The following is a 23,005-nucleotide window of genomic DNA, read 5'->3' as shown; positions in this document are numbered from 1 at the left end:
AAGAAAGAAAGAAAAAAGAAGCAAAGGATGGCCCGAGTGCTTGGGTCCTTCTACCCACTTGCGAGACCTGGATGGAGCTCCTGGCTTTGGCCCAACCATTTGAGGAGTGATCCAGTGAATAGAAGATGACGCTCTGTGTTTCTCCCTCTGTAACTCTGCCTTTCAAATAAATAAAATCTTAAGAAGCAGAAGAAATGCACTCCTTCCTGAAGTGACTGAGGTGGAGAGGGATTGAATGCAAGGAGTAATATATATGCAGAGAAAGGGCTGGGTGACGTACTGCAAAGTGGGAGAAATCATGTGCTGCCCCTGCCCAATTCTTACTGGAAAACTAGCTTACCTGGCTTTGGCTAACTGGGAGTAGTTACTTTTTAGGATTGTAAATAGATCTTCAGCCTTAGTAGTAGCCTCAGGTATTAGGAGCTAACTGATCTCTTAAATAGTAGATTATCTGATGGGTGAGTACTCTGGAAAATCTAGATGTGGAAAGCCATCTAGGAAGAATTAAGGCTAGCATTGGGGCCTATATCTGCACTCAGCTTACCGTGCAGTTCTTAAAATTTTGGGGGTCTTGATTTTTCCGTGTCTGTTTGGCATAACTTGCCCTACTCCCTAAGGCAGAAATTGATATACGAGTTTTTAAAGTGTTTCATTTTTTACAAATATTTTCATTTGATAAAGAAGATTATGTTCTATGTCAGTGAAGAACCAGCATTAACTAGGTAGCTTTTCCACTGTCATATTATTGTCCTAAAGAACACTTGACCCTTAACAGGGCAGAGGACTGATAGAATTCTAAACTGACTGGCCTTCAGGGTGATTTCAGCCCTGGGGAACATTTGGTTTTACACTTTTTGAGACCCGCAGACCTCTAGCTTCCCTTGCTTGCCCTTTGCTTCCCTTTGCTTCTGGCTCCAGCTTGGGGCAGTGTGCCTCTGTAACCTGCTTGCTCCATGAATCCCTCAGGTGAAACAGTGTCGCTTGTGGACGTGGACATTTCTCAGCGGGGCCTGACCTCTCCACACCCTCCAACTCCCCCTCCTCCTCCGAGAAGAAGCCTCAGCCTCCTAGGTATAGTCCCGTCCTCTGTGTGCCTTTTTGCCCTAGAGGGAGGGTGAGCTCTAGAGACTTGTTTTTTGCCAAGGGTCAAGCAAGCTTATTGGTTTTTAATGATGACCCTATGATTTCCTGTCACTTTCTCAGCACCATTGTCATCTCCCTAGATAGTTAAACCGGGCTCTTATCTGCACGTTGTAATATTTACTGCCCGTATGTTAGATTGACATTTACCTGCCCTCAATCTGCTGCTATTATTGGCCTGCTTTAGGAATATTCTTCCTCTTCTGCTTTCTAAGCAAAGCCAACTAGAGTAAGATGATTGTTGCCCTCTTGCAAAAAGGTGGGATTAAGGGCAGGCCCCAGAACACAGCCTTACAATCCTCCTCCCTCTCCTGCCTCCACCTCGCTCATTCTGTGCTCGTGTTTCTGAACCTCTTGCTTTTTTCTCTTTTCTAGATGATATCAGTGGGACGCTGCCTACATCTGTCCTTGTGGCTCCGATGGGGTCTTCCTTGCAGTCTTTCCCCCTTCCTCCGCCTCCTCCACCCCATGCCCCAGGTTAGCTTAGTTCAGCGGCAAGACTTGTAAGAGTTGAAGGATGGGAGATATCTGTTTATGGAAAGAACAACTTAGGAGAAAGCTTAAATATTTCCCCTTGGCTGGACCAGAACTTCTTGGAAATAGGCTGAGAATTGGTGTTTCTGAGTCCCCTTGCCCCTCTTTTTTCTTTTTTTTTTTTTTAATGGATGTGAATCTAAGTTTTATTGGGGAAAAAATACTTGAATTTTTCATTTCTTTGCTGCTGAGACTTTGCACTCCTTGGGTAGATGCCACTTAAGAAATAATCTTAATTTCAGGATAGTGAAGATTTAATATGTTGCTGATTTTCAAAGTTCTGTGGTTTTTTTAAGCTCTGGTATTTACTGCAGCCTTGTAAATAAGTACCAAGCATTTAGTAGCCCACACCTGCTTTGCCAGCCTCCTGTACCCAAGGAATGAAATGAATGAAATCGACATTCTTTTCTACTTGCCTGGCAAAATCGTTACTCTTCCTGGGCAAGTAAGAGAGTCACTATTTCCAAGGCTGCTTTGTCGGCACTTCACTTCGAGGTGGGAGAAGCTGGAATCGCTCTAGGCTGGTGAAGCCTCTGAAGTAGTCACCTTAGTCAGGTTAGTGAGCAGCTCCCCACCCCTTTCCTGGGGTTCAGTGCCCCCACCCATCCTTCACAGCTTACACAAGCCCACACAGCTTTTTGTTCTGGCCCATCCAGCTCTTCCCCACTGCTTTGGCTTCCACCCTTTCCAGCTTAGCTTCTAATGCTTTGTCCCTCTTCAGTTAGCATTTTTTTGGGGGGTGGGGAGGGTCTGCTTGTGGTTGGGTGTCATACGGGTAAACAGTGACCACCACTCTGTTGCTCTGCAGATGCATTTCCCCGGGTTGCTCCTATTCGAGCAGCTGAATCCCTGCACAGCCAGCCCCCCCAGCACCTCCAGTGTCCCCTCTACCGGCCTGACTCAAGCAGCTTTGCAGCCAGCCTTCGAGAGCTAGAGAAGGTAGGTGGTGCTGAAGACTGACAGCCCACTGCCCTGCCCAGGCTCTCAAGAGGAAGAGGAGTTTTCTTGCCACCCTGTTGATAGTGACAAAAATAATATACTGTTACGCCATAAAAGAAGTAGCAAAATTGAATTTGGGGAAAGATTTGAACATGAAAAAGGGAGAATGTGGAGAAGTGTTTACATAGCCTAACCTGGTTTTGATAGATTAACTGACCCAGTTCCCTCTCCTCTCCTTTGTTGGGTCCTTGGTAGTAGGATTGTAAATTACTCTCCTGGTACTTTGGGGGACTAGAAGCTTGATGAGCCTGATGTTCACTGTTAATGGTTTACACATGTATAGCGGCTTTCACCTATTGAAATGCTTTGGAGAATGGGGGTGAGAGATATTTCCTTGATAAGATAGATTGCTGACAACTGTCATTTTTCTGTTCTGTTAACTACTTGACTGCCTCTTGCCTTTGATAGTGTGGTTGGTATTGGGGGCCAATGAACTGGGAAGATGCTGAGATGAAACTGAAAGGAAAGCCAGATGGTTCTTTCTTGGTACGAGACAGTTCTGACCCTCGCTACATCCTGAGCCTCAGTTTCCGATCACAGGGTATCACCCACCACACCAGGATGGAGCACTACAGAGGTAAGAGTGTGTGTTTGTTTGTTTGTTTATTTATTTATTGGAAAGTTAGAGTTACACAGAGAGAAGAGACAGAGAAAGAGAGATATTCCATCCATTGGTTCACTCCCCAAGAGGCCACAATGAGCAGGAGTGGGTCTGGCCAAAGCCAGGAGCCAAGAGCTTCTTCCAGGTCTCCCACGTGGGTGCAGGGACCCAAGCACTTGGGCCATCCTCCGTTGCTTTCCCAGGCACATTAGCAGGAAACTGGATCAACAGTGGAGCAGCTGGGTCTTGAACTGGTGTCCATATGGGTCCCAGAATGCTGGAGCTTTAAGAGAGCCTGCTTCCCTTTTTGTTTTCCCTGCCTTTGCTGTCTGACTCTTTGATGAGGAGTCATGGGGATGAGACTATAAATAGTGAGAAAGCTCTCACAGACTCAATCGAATGTTGTTATGGGCCCTGGTTTCTGTCACCAGAAGAAATGTTGGAGGATATAGGGAAGGGAGAAGAAGATCCATTTAAAAGTTTTTTCAGCAGCTTGTCTCCCAGATAGGAGGAACAAAACCGTTAGATTTCCAAGAACAGAGCCAGTTTATTTGAAATGTAGAGAGAAACAGGTGGAGAGAGTGAGTGCTGGTTCTTTCCCCAAACATCTGCAACATCCAGGGCTGAGTTAGGCTGAAACCAGGCACGCAGAGCTTAATCCAGATTTCCCATGTGGATAGCAGGGACCCAGATATTTGCTTGAGCTGTCATCTGTTACTTCCTAGGGTACATATTAGCAGGAATCTGTACTGAAAGTGAAAGGACTCCAGCCAGGCATTCTTATATTGGATGAGGGCATCCCAAGTGGTGACTTAACCGCTGTACCAAATGCTAGCTCCCAGTGAAACTTTTGGTAAAAGGAAGAAACAGCATACGATCAATAGTCTCCAGAGCATTGTTCATAATTAACCTTATCATTTAGGGACTTTCTGTAAGTTACATATACGAGGAGACTCTAGTGTTGATTCTGTGACTGTTCTGTCCTGATTACCTTGCCTGATAGTCACATCTTTTCCTTATAGTCACTTCCTGTCAGGCACATGGTGATGATCACTTCTTCTCATGGTCAGGTTTGTAGTCTCTTAGGAAATATTTATTGGAACGCTTAGAGATTTTTTTGTTTTGTTTTTAAAGATTTTATTTATTTGAGGTGTATAATTACAGAGAGAGGGAGAGACAAGAGAAAGGTCTTCCATCGGCTCATTCACTCCCCAGATAGCTGCAATGGCTGGAGCTGGGCCAATCTGAAGCTGGGCCAATCCGAAGCCAGGAGCTTCTTCTGGATCTCCCACATGGGTGCAGGGGCCCAAGCATTTGGGCTATTTTCTGCTGCTTTCCAGGCCATAGCAGAGAGCTGGATTGGAAGTGTAACAGCCAGGACTCGAACCGGTGCCCATATAGGATGCCGATGCCACAGGTGGAGGCTTAGTCCACTACTCCACAGCGCTGGCCCTGAAAGCTAGAATTTGAGAGATCAATGTGCTGTAGACTATCTGCCATTCTACCGGTGGCACCTTTTGCTTTGCAGTCAGGTGGTGCTTCATGTTCCAGTCATGTCTAGAAGCTAACTTTTGAAACTCCGCTCTCTTGGGGCCAGTGCTATGGCGTAGTGGGTAAAGCTGCTGCCTCCAGTGCCAGTATCCCTTATGGTCACCAGTTCAAGTCCCGGCTGCTCCACTTCTGATCCAGCTCTCTGCTTTGGCCTGGGAATGCAGTGGAAGATGGCCCAAGTCCTTGGGCCACTGCATCCAAGTGGGAGACCTAGAAGAATCTCCTGGCTCCTGGCTTCAGATTGGTGCAGCTCCGGCTGTTGCAACCAACTGGGGAGTAAACCAACGGATGGAAGACCTCTCTCTCTGCCTCTCCTTATCTCTCTGTGTAACTCTGACTTTCAAAAATAAATAAATAAATCTTAAAAAAAAAAAAAGAAGAAGAAGAAGAAGAAGAAGAAGAAGAAGAAGAGAAACTCAGCTCTCTGGATTGACTGTATATGGGCATTCTGTGTCTTTGACCAGATACTTGTGATTGCCATTGGTGGTGAGAGGAAGAGAGAGAGAAACACAAAGATGGACTAAGATAGATAGAGCTTGCATCTGTTTTTTCCTTCAAATACCTGAAATGGCTGGGGCTGGGCTAGAGCCGAAACTGGAACTTCAGTCCTAGTCTCCCAGGTTTGTGGGTAGCAGGAGCTCAATCAATCAAGCCATCACCACGGCCACCCAGGGTCTGCATTAGCAGGAAGCTGGAACCAGAATTCAACCCAAGGCCTCTGATGTGGGATGTGGATGTTTTAACTGCCAGGCCAAATGTGGCTCCTGATAATACATTCTTTGTCAAAATATCTGTGTACAGGGCCAGCGCCGTGGCATAATAGGTAAAGCTGCTGCCTGCAGTGCCGGCATCCCATATGGTGCTGGTTCAAGTCCTAGCTGCTCCACTTTGATCCAGCTCTCTGTTGTGGCCTGGGAGAGCAGTAGAGATTAGCCCAAGTGCTTGGGCCCCTGTATCTATGTGGGAGACCCGGAAGAAGCTCCTGGCTCCTGATTTTGGATCGGCGCAGCTCCAGCCATTGCAGCCATCTGGGGAGTAAACCAGCGGATGGAAGACCTCTTTCTGCCTCTGCCTTTCAAATAAACAAATAAATCCTTAAGAAAATTGTGTATGCTACAGGTGAAAAGAATAGACGATTTGGGGGGAGTTTCAAAGTTCTCCTACCTAATTCGCAGTCTTCCCACATGACCAACCTTAAATGAGCATCTACTGGACATTCAAGTAAGAGCTTCTATCAAGCTCCTTTAAGGCGCGCTGGTGTCGTCTCCACTCTTACCCTTGTTCTGTTGGATTTATTTGTATCTGTTTCTCTTGTGAGGCAGGAAGTAGTGTTTAGCTCAGCATAGCATGGTTTCCTCTGTCCCCACCTCTACATTGGATATGCATGAAGAGAAAGAAACTTCAAGAACCTGAAAATGGATTAGGTAACTGTGGGAGAGACTGCTGTCTATTTTCCTGATGTTCCTAAAAAACAGACAAAAACAAAACCCATCAAAATGTAAATAAAACATTTCAGAGTACAGCGCTTTGTTAAACTTATTAAAATGAAGCACGACTAGGCCAAGGGGGTGATGAGTAAATGCCTGACCTTTGGGTTCCTGACAGGTGAGATGCCAGGAATGAGAGCTCTTGCAAACTGTTCTCCAATTTCTTTTGGTTCAGAGGAACTTCTCTTCCTGGAATAAATGGAATTTATAACAGAAGCCTTGTGGGTCTTTCAGTTCCCAGTTTGCAATGGAACATTTGTCTTCATCTTTTTAAGTGCATCTTTTTATCATCTTTTTAAGTAAGAGTAACTAGATAGACCCAGATCTGCACTTCTCCTGAGTGTAGATTAGTAGCCCTTTTCTGAGTCCATTTTATGGGTGATTCCTTTGGATCCTAGGACTTTAGTTTTTAGAGTTTTTTGTTGTTGTTTTTTAACTCATGAAAGTTCAGGTTCCCTTTTGCTTTTGGAACATGTTGGATCATGGGATTTTAGAAGTTAGAGAAGGACAGACTCACATCTTGATCTTCTCTGGTTAACACAAATACGAATAAATGAGACTCACAAAACTGCTGTTTCTGTCGTTCCTGGACTATTCCCTGAATGCTTGGAGACTTATATCTTCTTGAGAGGATATCCTTAAACTTGCTATGGTTTTTGTAGAAAGTATATACATAGGGACCAGCGCTATGGCGTAGCAGGTAAAGCTGCTGCCTGCAGTGCTGGCATCCCATGTGGATGCCGATTTGAGTCTTGGCTGCTCTACTTCCCATCCAGCTCTCTGCTGTGGCCTAGGAGGGTAGTGGAGGATGGCCCAGGTCCTTGGGCCCCTACACCCGAGTGGGAGACCTGGAAGAAGCTCCTGGCTCCTGCCTTCGGACTGGTGCAGTTTCAGCCATTGCGGCCATCTTGGGAGTGGGCCAATGGATGGAAGACTTGTCTCCCTCTCCCTCTCCCTCTCCCTCTCCCTCTCCCTCTCCCTCTCCCTCTCCCTCTCCCTCTCCCTCTCCCTCTCCCTCTCCCTCTCCCTCTCCCTCTGCCTCTGCCTCTGCCTCTCCCTCTCCCTCTGCCTCTTTGTAACTCTGCCTTTCAAATAAATAAATCAGTCTTAAAAAAAAAAAAAAGTACATACACACACATACATGAGGGACCTTTAGTAAGTTCATAGAGGGGCCAGCATGGTGGCGTAGCAGGTTAAACCTCTGCCTGCACATGGATACCTGTTTAAGTCCCTGCTGCTCCACTTCCAAACCAGCTCCCTGCTAATGGCCTGGGAAAGCAGCAGAAGATGGCCCAAGTGTTTGGGTCCCTGCCACCTACGTGAGAGACCCAGAGGAAGTGCCTGGCTGCTGGCTTCAGATCTGCTCAGCCCTGCCCGTTGCATCCATTTGAGTAGCGAACCAACAGAGGGAAGATTGCTCTCTCTGTCTCTCCTCCTCTCTTTCAACTTGAAAAAAAAATAGGAAGTGTGAATTATGAGAAAACTATGCATGAATTTCAGAATTGTTGTACCAAAATAACCTTATCTTTTAATTCCATTTTTCATGACCTCTTTGTGTGTGTGTGTGTGTGTGTGAAAATTGATTTAAGAATTAGTGTTAACACTTAGAAAGTCTTTTTGCATCCTTTTTTTCTGATGTGAATTTATTTAACAAAACCTCATAAGACCTAACATATCTTAGTAAAGGGAGCGTTTTCTCATTAATTGTAGTTTTAAGCAGGAACAGGTGCCTTTAGGGACCGTTGACTCAGCTTGCTCACAAACTAACCCCCTGAGAGAATCATTGTTAAAATGTTCAAGCCAGTATTAAGGATCTTTCTGAAGTTTTAAACTTTTTGCTTCTTCTTAATTTTCCATGGCAGGAACCTTCAGCCTGTGGTGTCATCCCAAGTTTGAGGATCGCTGTCAGTCCGTGGTAGAGTTCATTAAAAGAGCCATTATGCACTCCAAGAATGGGAAGTTTCTCTATTTCTTGAGATCCAGAGTTCCAGGTAAGGCTGTAGTTGCACTAATTATTATTATTATTTTTTTGCCTATTTTTTTAAGAAAGCTTTTATTTAATGAATACAAATTTCATAGATACAGGGCCGGCGCTGAGGCACACTAGGCTAATCCTCTGCCTGCAGCACCGGCACACTGGGTTCTAGTCCTGATCGGGGCGCCGGATTCTGTCCCGGTTGCCCCTCTTCCAGGCCAGCTCTCTGCCGTGGCCCAGGAGTGCAGTGGAAGATGGCCCAAGTCCTTGGGCCCTGCACACACACACACAAAGTATAAAGTACTGTTTGAAAACAAGTTTTACAGTGAATTCTCACAGTACAACTCATTGAGGACAGAGGTCCTACACGGGGAGTAAGTGCACAGTGACTCCTGCTGTTGATTTAAAAATCAACACTATTTATTTTAACATCAGTGATCACCCCAGGCTCTTGACATGAGCTACCAAGGCTATGGAAGCCTTTTGAGTCCACAGAATCTGTCAGTATTTAGACAGGGCCACAAGTAAAGTGGAAGTCCGCTCCTCCCTTCAGAGAAAAGTACATCCTTCTTTGACGGCCCCTTCCTTCCACTGGGGTCTCACTCACAGAGGTACTTCATGTACTTCATGTACCTCTGTGAGTGAAAAGCCACAGTGTCTTGGCTTTCCATGCCTGAAATGCTCTCATGGGCTTTTTAGCCAGATCCAAATGTCTTAAGGGCTGATTCTGAGGTCAGATACACTAATTATTTAACTTGTGTGTGACCCAGTATAATAGCAAAGTCTGCTCCCCCAAAGGCCATGCATGAAGCTTTTTTTCCTGGCTGTTAAAGCAATTATTCTTCCTACAATTTGATGATAGTCCCTTAACATGTTAAGGTGGAATCTTTGCTTCCCAGGTTATGAATGAGAGTACTGCTCCCATTTTTGATGGTATGAAGTAAACATTTGACATACAGAGGCATCCCTGAAATGCCTCTGATTCATTCAGACAGAACATTTGTATGTTCTCATCTCTCTAGATGAGAGCTTTCAGAGGTCATTTCCATGGGAACAGGAAAGATAAAAGAATGTTCACCAGAAAGGCAATAGTGATTGTCAGGAAGACTGAATTTAATCGCAAGTCTGTTAGGAAGTATCTGCTGTGGGTTTTCCTGTATTGTACTAAACTTCCTGTCAAAGAATACAGTTTTGTTTTGTTTTGTTTTGTTTTATGATTTTTAAAGATTTGTTTTTTTTGAAAGGCAGAGTTACAGACAGAGATAGAGATAGAGAGAGAGATCTTCCATCCTCTGGTTCACTCCCAAATGGCCGCAGAACTTAAGGCCAGCGCTGCGGCTCACTTGGTTAATCCTCCGCCTGCGGCGCCGGCACCCCAGGTTCTAGTCCCGGTCTGGGCGCCAGTTCTGTCCTGGTTGCTCCTCTTCCAGTCCAGCTCTCTGCTGTGGCCTGGGAAGGCAGTGGAGGATGGCCCAAGTCCTTGGGCCCTGCACCCGCATGGGAGACCAGGAGGAGGAGCCTGGCTCCTGGCTTCGGATCAGCGCGGCTCCCGCGGCAGCACGCCAGCCGTGGCAGCCATTTGGGGGGTGAACCAACGGAAAAGGAAGACCTTTCTCTCTGTCTCTCTCTCTCACTGTCTAACTCTGCCTGTCAAAACAAACAAACAAACAAAAAAACCAGAACTTAAAATGAGAACTTCATGCTTTTTTATTGAATCAAAAATTAAGGTTCTTAAGCAGGGTGCCAAGAAAAGTAGCGGTTGCAGAGCAGCCTCCAGCAGAACATCAGGAACAGGATTGAGCCAGGTGACAGGAATGTTTTTTATAATCGTAGTGATTTAAATAAGGCCCGACAGGGTGTGAACTGTATTAATTCTCACTTCGTTTAGTGTTTGCCTCAGTGCTGTCAACACGGTCGAGTCTCATGCAGTCAATTTGGTTAAAGGGAAAAGTTAGAATCCTTCCTTATAGGAATCGACTGTGCTAGCAGTTTTTCCAGTTTGTGGCTTTTGTTTTTTGTCTTTAACTTGAAGGACAGTTAGAAGAGAGACAGAGATCTTCCATCTGCTAGTTCATTCCCCAAATGCCTGCAGTAGCCAGAGCTGAACCAGGCTAAAGTCAGCACCCCAGAACTCAATCTGTGCTTCTCACATGAGTGACAAGGACCCAACCACTTGAGCCATCACCTGCTGCCTCCCAGGGAGCACGTTAGCAGGAAGCTGGAGTCAGAAGCAGAACCCTGACAGTCCAATAGGGAATACAAACATCCCAAGCAATGTCTTAACTGCTGTGCTAAAGGCCCACCCCTGGGGAGTGGGGGAGGGCATTTTTGTTGAACAAATATTTATCTTTTAACTCAGTGTCAAAAATGAGCTACATCACCAACTCCAAATAGCATAAAACCTCAAAGAGGAGGCCGGCGCCGCGGCTCACTAGGCTAATCCTCCACCTTGCGGCGCCGGCACACCGGGTTCCAGTCCCGGTCGGGGCACCGATCCTGTCCCGGTTGCCCCTTTTCCAGGCCAGCTCTCTGCTGTGGCCAGGGAGTGCAGTGGAGGATGGCCCAAGTGCTTGGGCCCTGCACCCCATGGGAGACCAGGAGAAGCACCTGGCTCCTGCCATCGGATCAGCGCAGTGCACTGGCCGCAGCGCGCCTACCGCGGCGGCCATTGGAGGGTGAACCAACGGCAAAAAAAGGAAGACCTTTCTCTCTGTCTCTCTCTCTCACTGTCCACTCTGCCTGTCAAAAATTTAAAAAAAAAAAAAAAAAAACCTCAAAGGGGACAGATTGGAAGATGAAAGCAAGGGCATATACACGGTGAATGCAGTACAAAGCAAGCAGTAATCAACAAGGCAGGGCGGTCAGCTCTGCTTATGGGCGGACTAGGGAATTCTCCAGATTCTCTACTGTAGAACCGTAAGGGGCTGTGCAGGTACAGCTCATTTTGTTCCGCAGATATACCCTGTCTGCAAAAATTTTAAGATTCTAAATATTGTATTAAGTACTAGAGCTTGTAATATATTTTACTGTTTATTAAGTGGTTGTCATGTGCCAGGAACTTGGTTAGTGTTTTTTTTTTTTTTTTTTTTTTTTTAAGATTTATTTATTTATTTGAAAGGCAGAGTGACAGAGAGAGAGAGAGATCTTCTGTCTGCTGGTTTACTCTCCAAATGTCTGTGACAGTCAGGGCTGGGCCAGACTGAAACCAGGAGCCAGCAACGCCATCTTGGTGATGGGCCCAAGTACTTGAGCCATCTGCTGCCTTCCCAGGTACATTAGCAAGGAGTTGGATCTGAAGCAGAGCACTCTGGCACTCTGATTTGAGATGTTGGCATTGAGGGTGGTGGCATAACCCACTGCACCACAATGCCAGCAGATTCTTTTCTTTTTTTCTTTTTTAAATTATTTAATTAGAGAGGCAGAGAGAGAGAAAACTCCTGTTTGTCTACTGGTTCACTCCCCAAATGCCTGCAATGGCCTTGGGTTATAGGGGTGGGGGGTGAGGGGCAAAAACTGGGAGCTGGAACTCAGTCCAGGTCTCCCATGTAGGTGTCAGGAATCCAATTACCTGAGCTTTCACACTGCCTTCATGGGTCTGCATTAGCAGTAAACTGGAGTCAGGATTGGAACTGGGTACTTAACCAGTGGAAGATGATCTAAGTACTTGGGCCCATGACACCTGTGGGAAGACCCAGATGGAGTTCCTGGCTTGTGGCTTCAGTATAACCCAGCCCCAGCTGGGTTGTTGGAGCCATTTGTGGAGTAAATCAGCGGATGGAAGATCTCTTTCTTTCTGTTTCTGTCTATCTGCCTTTCAAATAAATAAACAAATCTTTTTTTTTTTTTTTTTTTTTTTTTTTACAGGCAGAGTGGACAGTGAGAGAGAGACAGAGAGAAAGGTCTTCCTTTTGCCGTTGGTTCACCCTCCAATGGCTGCCGCAGTTGGTGCGCTGCGGCTGGCACACCACGCTGATCCGATGGCAGGAGCCAGGTGCCTATCCTGGTCTCCCATGGGGTGCAGGGCCCAAGCATTTGGGCCATCCTCCACTGCACTCCCTGGCCACAGCAGAGAGCTGGCCTGGAAGAGGGGCAACCGGGACAGAATCCGGTGCCCCGACCGAGACTAGAACCCGGTGTGCCGGCGCCACAAGGCGGAGGATTAGCCTGTTGAGCCACGGTGCCGGCCTAAACAAATCTTTAAAAAAAAAAAAAAAAAAAAGATTTATTTATTTGAAAGGCAGAGTTACACAGAGAGAGAGGAGGCAAAGAGAGAGAGAGGTCTTCCATCCGATGCTTCACTCCCCAATTGGCTGCAACAGCTGGAGCTGAGCAGATCCAAAGCCAGGAGCCAGGAGCTTCCTTCAGGTCTCCCAAGTGGGTCCAGGGGCCCAAGGACTTGGGCCATCTTCTGCTGCCTTCCCAGGCCATAGCAGGGAGCTGGATTGGAAGTGGAGCAGCCAGTCTCGAACCAGCTCCCATATGGGATGCCGGCGCTTCAGGCCAAGGCGTTAACCCACTGCGCCACAGCCGGCCCCTAAAATAAATCTTAAAAGAAAAGGCTGCTTTCATTTTATCAGTGGGAGAACTGCAGCTCAAAAGTTGTTACTTAGCCTAAAGGTAACAGCTGATTCATGCTAAAGCCAGGATTTAAACCTGGGTTCAAATAACTCAAATCTTTTGCTTTGTTTGTCACCACTACTTTATGAGAAAAGGAAGCAGTAATCGAATTGACAGTTCATTTGCTGGTCTTTGTGGAAACTACATAGAAAAGGTAGACTCACATTTATTAGTGGGAAGTATCTTTCTAGAACTTATGAGGAATGCCACAAGTAGGATATATGTATTTATACTTAAAATTGTAATCAAGTTGAGAAGACAAAGCAGATTTAGTATTTATTATTAGAGTTTGCCCAGGACTGACGCTGTGGCTTAGTGGGTAAAGCTGCTGTCAGCACCAGCATCTAATGTGGATGCTGGTTCAAGTCCTAGCTGCTCCACTTGATCCAGCTGCCTGCTGATGTGCCTGGGAAAGCAGTGGAGGATGTTTGGGACTCTGCACCCACATGGGAGACCTGGATGAAGCTCCTGGCTCCTGGCTTTGGCCTAGCCCAGTCCTCACTGATGCAGCCATTTGGGGAGTGAACCAGTCAGTGGTTGGAAGATTCTCTCTCTCTCTCTCTCTCTCTCTCTGCCTACCTCTGCCTCTTCTCTGTAACTCTTTCAAATAAATAAATCTTTATTAGTATTTGCCTGTCTTTGAAAGATTGGGACAAAGAAGGCAAAGCCATTGTTCACTGCCCTCTTTGCTTATCACAAAAGTCTAGGTATTATATGAGCTTGACTTTATTAGGAGAGGATTGGAGTGAGGAAGAGGTAGACGTTTGCCCTGTCTGCATCAGGGATTCTAACTTAATAGCTTCTTTAAAAAAAAAAAAGATTTATTTATTTATTTGGAAGAGTTACACAGAGAAGGAGAGGCGGGGGTGGGGGAGGGAGAGGGAGAGAGGTCTTCTATCCATTGGTTCACTCCCTAGTTGGCTACAATGGCCAGAGCTGCACCGATCTGAAGCCAGGAGCCAGGAGCTTGGGCCATCTTTCACTGAGCTCCCAGGCCATAGCAGAGAGCTGGACTGAAAGTGGAGCAGCCAGAACTTGAACCGGTGCCGATATGGGATGCCAGCACTGCAGCTGGTGGCTTTACCCTCTAGGCCACAGTGCCAGCCCCTTAATAGATTCTAAAAGGAGTCTGTTTATTCCGACTTTGATGATGATAACTGAATGCCTACAAGTGGCCAGATGTTATTTTATTTCTTACAAAACTGTTTGATGAGGCTGGCGCCGCGACTCACTAGGCTAATCCTCCGCCTTGCGGCGCCGGCACACCAGGTTCTAGTCCTGGTTGGGGCACCAGATTCTGTCCTGGTTGCCCCTCTTCCAGGCCAGCTCTCTGCTGTGGCCCGGGAGTGCAGTGGAGGACGGCCCAAGTGCTTGGGCCCTGCACCCCATGGGAGACCAGGAGAAGCACCTGGCTCCTGGCTTTGGATCAGCGCGGTGTACCATCCGCAGTGTGCCAGCCGCGGCGACCGTTGAGGGGTGAACCAACGGCAAAGGAAGACCTTTCTCTCTGTCTCTCTCTCTCACTGTCCACTCTGCCTGTCAAAAAAAAAAAAAAAAGACTGGGAAAAAAAAACCCGTTTGATGGAATAATACAGTCCCCTCCCCCTATTAACACATTAAGAAGCAGGTACAGTGAGTTATAGAGCTAAGATGCAAACTTAGGTTTTCCCTCAACTCCCAGAGCTGGATGCAGAAGGAAGGCATTAAGACTGATGTCAGGGGCCAGCACTGTGGCAGAGCAGGTGGAGCTGCTGCCTGCAGTGCCAGCATCCCATATGGGCGCCGGTTGGAGTCCTGGCTGCTCCACTTCTAATCTAGCTCTCTGCTATGGCCTGGGAAAGTGGTAGAAGACGGGAAACCTGGAAGATACTCCTGGCTCCTGGCTTCGGATCGGCCCAGCTTTGGCCATTGCGACCATTTTGGGAGTGAACCAGTGAATGGAAGGTCTCTCTCTCTGCCTCTGCCTCTGCATAACTCTGCTTTCCAAATAAATAAATAATTTTTTTTTTTAAAAAGACTATGTCAAAGGAATGCCAGAATCACAGGAACTGGAAAGCTAGGCCCAATGGGATGATGGCAAATGAGGAGAAGGAAATTAATTAGAATAAATTGAGTAGTAAGGAAGGACCCTTGGTAAAAATGATGATGCCTAAGCATGGTTCCCCTTTATACCTTCTCATCACGATATTGGTGCACAGTGTCAGCAGATCAAAGGTCACTGATTGCATCTCAGTCTGGCCCCTTCATTTTATTTATAAACTAACTCCTAACACCAGCAGTCTCAGAAAAAGAAAAAGTGACTGGGTTAGCACAAAACCCACGATGCTACGAGAGCAGACTCAAAGTGAACATGTCCTTCTCAGCTGGGAGAATCTTCATCATCTGTGAAGTGCATGAAGGAAAAAAAAGAACCTTTAAAAGAATCACACTTTGACGTGGAAAACTCTTTAAAGAAGTCATGACTTCCTCTTTTATAACTATCATTAAGCTTACAATGACTTGTTCAGTAACGTGTCTTCACTGTATTCCAACAGTTTCTCAACTCAGCAGTATTGACAATTCCTTGTTCCAAGGCATTGTTGTATGCATTAGAGGAAGTTTAGCAGCATCCCTAGTTCCTACCCACTAGTTACCCATTGTACTATTCTCCATACCCCATTAAGGTGTGACAGTCACCGATCTGTCTCCATAAGTCCCCAGAAGCCCCAAGTTATCCCCTGTTGGGAAATACTTCTGTTTGCCTTGGAGGTTAAAAGGTGTGAATTCCGGATCTAGAACACTGAATGCACCCTCTCCGTGCTCATTACTTGATGTGTAATCTTGGGCCTGTTACTGAACTTTGTCTCATTTTCCTTTTCAGTAAAATGGAAATGATACTAGTACCTATCTTACAGAATTTTTTTGAGAAATGTGAGAGAGAATTTGTGGGATGGGCATTTGGCCTAGCAGTTACGACATTCACATCCCATATTGGAATGCCTGGGTTTGATACTCACCTCTGGCTCCTGATTCCAGCTTTCTGGTGGCTCAAGTAGTGGGTTCCTGCCACCCATGGCTGAGACCTGGATTGGGTTCCTGGCTCCTGATTTCAGCCTTGGCCCAGCCTCGACTGTTATGGTTATTTCAGGAGTGAACCAGTGGATGGGAACTCTCATTCTTTCTGTTTCCTTGCTTATCAAATAAATTACTAAAAATTTTAAAAAATATTTTAAATATTTAATTATTTAAATAGATTTTAATGTAACTATTTAAAAAGAAATAATTCACATAAAAATCTTAATGCCTGGTACAGAGTAAGCAGTCAGGAGATGTTACTGTCCTCCATGGTCTCCAAGATGTGAGAACATGGGAAGTGTTTAAATGTTGCCACTTGTGGCCTCCTAGCCCTGTAAAGAAGGCAATCAGATGTGTTTCGGCAGTGACACTCTGAGTGGCCCTTTGATATCATTTTCTCTTCCCTCTCTGATTGCTGGGTCTTTCCTTTGTATTATTCTGCACATTAAAGCATTCAAATGTTTGTGGGTTTTTATTTTTATTTTGGAAGACTGAGATTTTCATACGCTAGTTCACTCCCAAATGCCCACAACGGCTGGGGCTGGCCCAGGAAGGCCAGGAGTCTGAAACTCAATCTTGGTCTTCCACGTAGATGGCAGGGACCCAGGTACTTACGCCATCACCTTCTGCCTCCAGGAAGCTGGAATCAGGAGCAGAGCTGGGACTCAAACTCAGGCACCTAAGTGGTGTTTTTTTGTTGTTCATAATTGACATTTTATTGGTATTGAGAATCAGAGCATAGACATTTAAGTTTGTACACAATTAACACACATACTGAAAATCTAAGAAGCCATGAATTGTCGTTCTTTTTTAAAGTTATTCCAGTAACTTTCCAGCTTCAAGTTTGGAAGCAAGTCTTAAGAGGCTATCAAATACCAGTATCTTCAAATGTTGCTGTTACATAAATTCCACCCATTCACAATTGAATATCATATACATGCATACTCAAATTTTCAGTCTTTCATAGCACATTAACAAAATTTTTAGGAAAACTGGACTCCCACAACCAAAGGTGTTACAGAGCACACATGGTTCTGACAGAACAAGGGGCGGTTTTCCATAGGAAATGATTCTGCTAAACAACATGGGAGAAGTAATGGAAAACATTCAAGACAGATTAAATGAGACTCCATATTGCCATTTAGTATGCCTTGTAGGATATAAAAACCACCCCCATCTATGGAATGTTAAGCTAATCCCAAGATAGTCAAAGCCTCCCATAATTTAATAGCCCACCATTTTCTAGTGGTACCAAAAAATAAACAACCAGCAAATGATTTCACCTCTTAAAAAAAAAAAAACAAACATTTACACTTAAAAAATGGAATGAGGTAGGCATCTCTCTTTCTTAAAAGTGTTTCTAGAGCTACTTAAAAATTATGTTTACAAAATGGTTGATAAAAAATATTCCTCTGGATTGTACAAGAAGGGAGGCAGGGACCACGGGTGAGATATGGTGTATGTATCAATCAGACTTGGCTTCTTTGTGTTCTGCTTCATTGGAGGCTGGACTCGTTCTTTGCTCTTAGTTTCTCCGTTGTTCTGCAAGCCAGTCTTTAGTCTCCTGGTTAGCCTCTCAGCCTGTTTTCCCTTTGCTCCTCTCTAACCGTTGGCTTCCATTTTTTTCTCTGATGACTTTATCCTTTCCAGCTGCCTTCTTGGGCTTTTTTTCTACCTTTGCAGGAGCAGGTTTAGCCAAACAACTTGCCCATCTCCTCTTGGGCTCTTTGCTTACCTCTGACAGGGCTGACCTTGGCGATGGGGAGGGTGCGGTGTGTGCTGGGTGCCTGGCCTGCTCCTCCCACCACCAGAGCTGCTGGGACCATGGCGGGGGCCATGGGAGAACTGGATGGAACCCCCAAATGGCATCTTAACCACTGCACCAAACACCCCTCAAATATTTGCTGATGAGATACTAGACATACTCAGAAGGTACTATTTCTTGGTGTTTGTGAAAGATGCCGGTACACCTGTCTTGGTTATTTGTGTCCAGAGTCTCTGGGGTTATTCCTAGTAAGTGGTTTGTCTTTGTTATATGGGCACAGAGTTGTGGCATTGATTGGGTTCCCCTCCTCGCTCTGGCTCCATGGCCCCTTCTAACAACTCTGTAATACTCCTTTGTGTGTTCGCATTATAGACAGTACTCCAGGCTTACATTCTTTTTTATGTTGATTTGTTTAAGATGCAGACTAGTGCAATAATCCCCATGTAGTGCTCAACCAGCCCTCAATAGCCATCAGCTCATGGCCACTACGACTCTTTCCACATACCTGTCCACTCCTCCTTTGCATTCTTGTATTTTATGGTGAAGTATGCTATATTGAAATGTAAGATACATTAAAACATACATATCAGTTTTTATGTACAGCCTTTATAACTTTGGAGCAAATCCCAGATAGCATATCTTCTATAAATATTTCAGTATGTTTCTCTGAAAGATAATTACTTTTAAAGAAAGACTTATTTTAGAATATATTTAAGATTTATAGAAAAATTACAGGGATAGTACAGAGTCCCCATACACCCCCATGCTCAGTCTCCCTGTTTTTAACATCTTACATTAGTGTGGTACATTGGTCACAATTAATGAACTGTTCAAAAAAGAGTTTCTTTTTCAGTTTAAAAAATTTATTTGAGATACAGACATATAGATCTCCCATCTGCTGCTTCATTCCCCAAACACTTGGAATTCCCAGGGCTAGGCCAAGCCTGGAGTCAGGAACTCAATACAGATCTCCCAGATATGGATGGCAGGGAACCAATTACTTGAGCCATCCCATTGCCTCCCAGGGTCTGCCTTAGTGAAAGCCAGAGGCAGGAGCGAGAGCCAGTTATTGAACCTAGATACTATGTTGGGCTCAGGTATTGTAATTGCTAGGCCAAACGCCTAACCTAGTGAACCATTATTAATACATGATGTTTAGAACCATTAATAATACATTCTTAACTGATGTTCAGACTTTATTCAGATTTTCTTTTTACCTATTGTCTATTTTCTGTTTCAGAATACCATCCAGGCCGCCACATTATATTTAGTGATCAAGTCTCCTTAGGCTCCTCTTGGCTATGATAGATAATAGCTTTTTTTAAAAAGTATATTCATGATATCATTTCTTACCTTAAAAAATTAAAAGTGATTATTTAATATCAAATACCTGGTCAAATTTTTTTAAAAGATTTTATTTATTTATTCAAAAGGTAGTTACAGAGAGAAGGAGAGACAGAGAGTTAAGTCTTCCATCCACTGATTCACTCCCCAAATGGCTGCAATGGCCAGCGGTAGGCCAGTCCAAAGCCAGGAGCCAGGAACTTCCTGGGTCTCCCACTTGGATGCAAGGGGCCCAAGCATTTGGGCCATTCTCCACTGCCTTCCCACGCCATAGCAGAGAGCTGAATCTGAAGAGGAACAGCTGGCATGCAAACTGGTAGCCATATGGGATGCCAGTGCAGCAGGTAGAGGCTTAGCCCACTTAAGCACTGGCGCAGTACCCCCCACCTCATCAACCTTTTTTTTTTTTTAAAGATTTTTATTTATTTGGAAGGCAGAGTGGCACAGAGAGACACAGAGAAAGAGAGATATTCTAGTCATTGGTTCACTCCCTAAATGGCCACAGTGGCCAAGGCTGTCCCAGGCTGAAGCCAGGGGCTTGGAACTCCCATCTGTGTCTGGGGCCCAAGTACTTGGGCCATCTTCTGCTGCTTCCCCAGACGCATTATCAGGGAGCTGGATCTGAAGCAGAGCAGCCAGGACTCGAACAGCACTCCCACCAGGATGCTGGCATTGCAAGCAGCAGCTTAACTCACTGTACCACAACTTTGGCCCCTGGACAAATTTTTTTTTTTTTAAGATTTATTTATTTATTTGAAAGGCAGATTACAAAATTACAGAGGCAGAGGTTGGGGGGGTCTTCTATCTGCTGGCCCACTCCCCAGAATGGTTTCCCACTCGGGTGCAGCCCAAGGACCTGGGCCATTCTCCACTGCTGTCCCAGGCCACAGCAGAGAGCTGGATTGAAAGTGGAGCAGCCATGACTTGAACCGACACCCATATGGAATGTTGACACTGCAGGCAGAGGCTTTACCTGCTGTGCCACAGCGCCAGCCCCTCTTGGCTTTTTTCAATAAGTTCATTACTGGTAATCCATTTTTTGTCAAAATATCTGTGTACAGGGCTGGTGCTGTGGCATAGCAGGTAAAGCCGCCACCTGCAGTGCAGGATTGATGGGCACTGGTTTGAGATATCTCTGTTTCTCTCTCTGCTTCTGCCTCTAACTCTGCCTTTCAAATAAATAAATCTTAAAAAAAATTTAAAAAATGTGAATACCTATGAGGGAAAAGACAAATCCAAAGAAGCATTGGAACAACCCAAAATCATTTTTTAAAACCATTGAGTTCAGTATATTCAAGAGAGAAATTCATGTGTGAATTTTTTCTTTCTTTTAAATGGAGAGGACCATCCTCGTGGGCGGAGTAGGGTTATAGTTCTTCAAAATATGAGCCTTAGGCTTGCAGTGGAGGAAGAGAGAGAGAAGGGGGACTGAGAAAGGCTGGTATTGAATCAGGTGCTATGGCTGTGTGGCAGCCTCTGTCAAAGGGGCAGGCAGTCTGGGGACACTCCTGGAGAACCCCCTGAGGGGCTCCCTGGCCTGTGGCAGAGCCACAGATAACTCTTCTGTAGCATCTTCTGTAGATGCTCAAAGCAGGTGGGCTTTATTGGTTCAGTGCCATGAGCAAGTTCTCCAAGCGCAGTGGGCTTCAGCTTCTTCATATGTGAAATGGGAATGGTGATCTATGTCAAAGTATAGTTCATGGGTTTTTCTTTTTTTTAAAGGTGGAGTTAGAGAGGGGAAATAATTCAGAGAGAGAGAGAATTAGCAGGTAGCAGGGAGCTGGATCAGAAGTGGAGCAAGCTGCAACTTTACCCCTGCTTTTTAATTTACATTTGAAAGTCAAAGAGATCTTCCATGTGCAGATTTACTCCCCAAGTGCCCCCAACTGCCAGAGATGTGCCTGGCTGAAACCAGGAACTTGGAACTCAGTCTTGGTCTCCCACATGGGTGGCTGAGACTCAGGTACCTGAGCCATCATCTCCTGTCTCCTAAGGTGCACATAAGCTGGATTGGAAGCAGAGCTGGTACCTGAACCCAGGCATTCCATGTGGGAGTACCTAGCAGCATTTTAACATGTGCCAAACACCTACCCTTCATGAATAATTTTAAGACTAAATGAGTTAAATGTTTTAAGAAAAGTTTACTTGTTTAGTAACGGTATAATTTGTAGTTGTTTTTGTTACTATTTTAAGTCACTTGTCAGTGACTATGAAAAGGCTTTGGGAGGCAATCTGTAAGCTTTAAATTTTTCCTCTTCAAACAAAATTTTAAAACTACTTGAAACTAAACCCCAATAATAGGATATATTTTATTTTCCAGCCAGTTATATCTACAGAATTTCTTTTTTTTAAGATTTCTTTTTTTATTTATTTGAAAGGCAGAGTTACAGAAAGGAAGAGAGACAGAGGGAGAGAACTCTCATTTGTTTGTTTAGTCTCCAGATGGCTGCAATAGCTGGAGTGGGGCTGATCTGAAGCTAGGAGCCCAGAGCTGCTTCCAGGTCTCCCACGTGGGTGCAGGGGCCCAAGCACTTGGGCCATTTTCCATTGCTTCTCCCAGGTACATTACCAGCACCCAAGTGGGATGCTAGCACCACAGGTGGTAGCTTTACCCACTATGCCTCAACGCCATGCCAGGCCACCTTTTCAAGATTTTAAAAGCTCAGATTCTTCTCAAAGTAGTTTGTTTACCTTCCATAGCCCTCCCCTGCTTTTTCTTTTCTTTTCTTTTCTTTTTGAGATTTATTTATTTATTTGAAAGAGTTGCAGAGAGAGAGGAAATGACAGAAATATCTTCCACCTGCTGATTCACTCCCCAAATGCCTGCAGCCACTAGAGCTGACCCAGGCTGAAGCCAGAAGCCAGGAACTTTGTCTGGGTCTCCCTCATGAGTGGCAGGAGTCCAAGGACTTTGGACCATCTTCCATTGCTTTCTCACGCCATTAGCAGGGAGTCAGATCCAAAGTAGAGCAGCTGGGACATGAACCAGCGCCTGTATGAGATGCCAGCATTGTAGGCAGTGGCTTTGTCTGCTGTGTCACAAGGCCACCCTCCCCTCCTCCTTTGTTTTTTGAAGCCAGGATATTCTTAGTTTCCTTGAATGTGGTTCAGTGTCCTTGCTGTTCTCCGTGTCTCCATTCTATTACCTTTGCCCTTCAAGGGTGAAGATCTGGAGCACAGAGCCTGCCAATGCACAAGGGTGTGGTGCTTTCACACTGAGTGCACTAATCCCAGTTTGCCCAGGCTATTTTAGCTTTCTTTTAAAAGCATTGCCTTTTTTTTTTTTTTTTCCCCTCCCTTGCTTCTATAACCTGGCCTAAAATTTCAGAGGCAGGAAGATGGGGAAGAGGGGAGGATAAGAGGCTATAAAAACCTGTTCTGGCTTGAAATAGTGGCAGGAGTGTAGGTAGGCTTCTCATGGTTAATCCCAGGTGTTGCCTTCTACTTACCAGTTGGAATTTGGTGGAGATCCCTTGGAACAGCCTTACTGAGGCCTCACCTTCAGGGTGCTGCTAGAAATGCTAGACAGGTATCTCACATTCCCAACTGATGCTTTTGATTCTTGCCCTCCCCTGAGAGCCTCAGGCCTGGGATTCACCACTTGGCTCCAAGCAAAGTCTCTTGTGTGACGTTAGTCATTGAGCTGTTCTGAGGAGCGAGCCTCCGTGCTAGAGTGATGCTAGGCAGCCCTCCATAGCACAGAAGAGCTTTCCTTGAGTTTGATACATGGTAGTGGTGCCTTTAAAATAAAAAAAAAAAATTTATTAAATTTATTTGATGGCAGATTGACTTTACTAACATGATCCCTCCAAAAAAATTTTTTTTTTGAAAGACAGAGTGACAGAGAAGGGAAGAGAGAGAGAGCTCCCTGGTTCACTCCCCAAATGGCTACAATGTCCAGGACTGGGCCAGGCTGAAGCCAGGAGCCAAGAACTCCA

General features: G+C 45.3%; 1 protein-coding gene across 2 annotated transcripts in view; it reads left to right on the top strand.

Moving 5' to 3' along the window:
- The window catches only part of SOCS7 (suppressor of cytokine signaling 7), a 45,166-nt gene that overhangs the window by 10,232 nt on the left and 11,929 nt on the right, over window positions 1-23,005 (top strand). The window contains exons 3-7 of one of the 2 annotated variants that reach the window (XM_062216370.1): window positions 967-1,071; window positions 1,516-1,617; window positions 2,483-2,613; window positions 3,082-3,250; window positions 8,175-8,303. In XM_062216370.1, the coding sequence (XP_062072354.1) occupies window positions 967-1,071; window positions 1,516-1,617; window positions 2,483-2,613; window positions 3,082-3,250; window positions 8,175-8,303 (636 nt within the window). The remainder of the gene's footprint in view (window positions 1-966; window positions 1,072-1,515; window positions 1,618-2,482; window positions 2,614-3,081; window positions 3,251-8,174; window positions 8,304-23,005) is intronic. The other variant, XM_062216369.1, reaches the window with a different exon arrangement.

The sequence above is a fragment of the Lepus europaeus genome, chromosome 18, assembly GCF_033115175.1.
Source record: "Lepus europaeus isolate LE1 chromosome 18, mLepTim1.pri, whole genome shotgun sequence".
Lineage (NCBI taxonomy): Eukaryota > Metazoa > Chordata > Mammalia > Lagomorpha > Leporidae > Lepus > Lepus europaeus.
The sequence above is the reverse complement of the archived record's forward strand: the minus strand, read 5'-3'. Positions and strand labels throughout refer to the sequence as shown.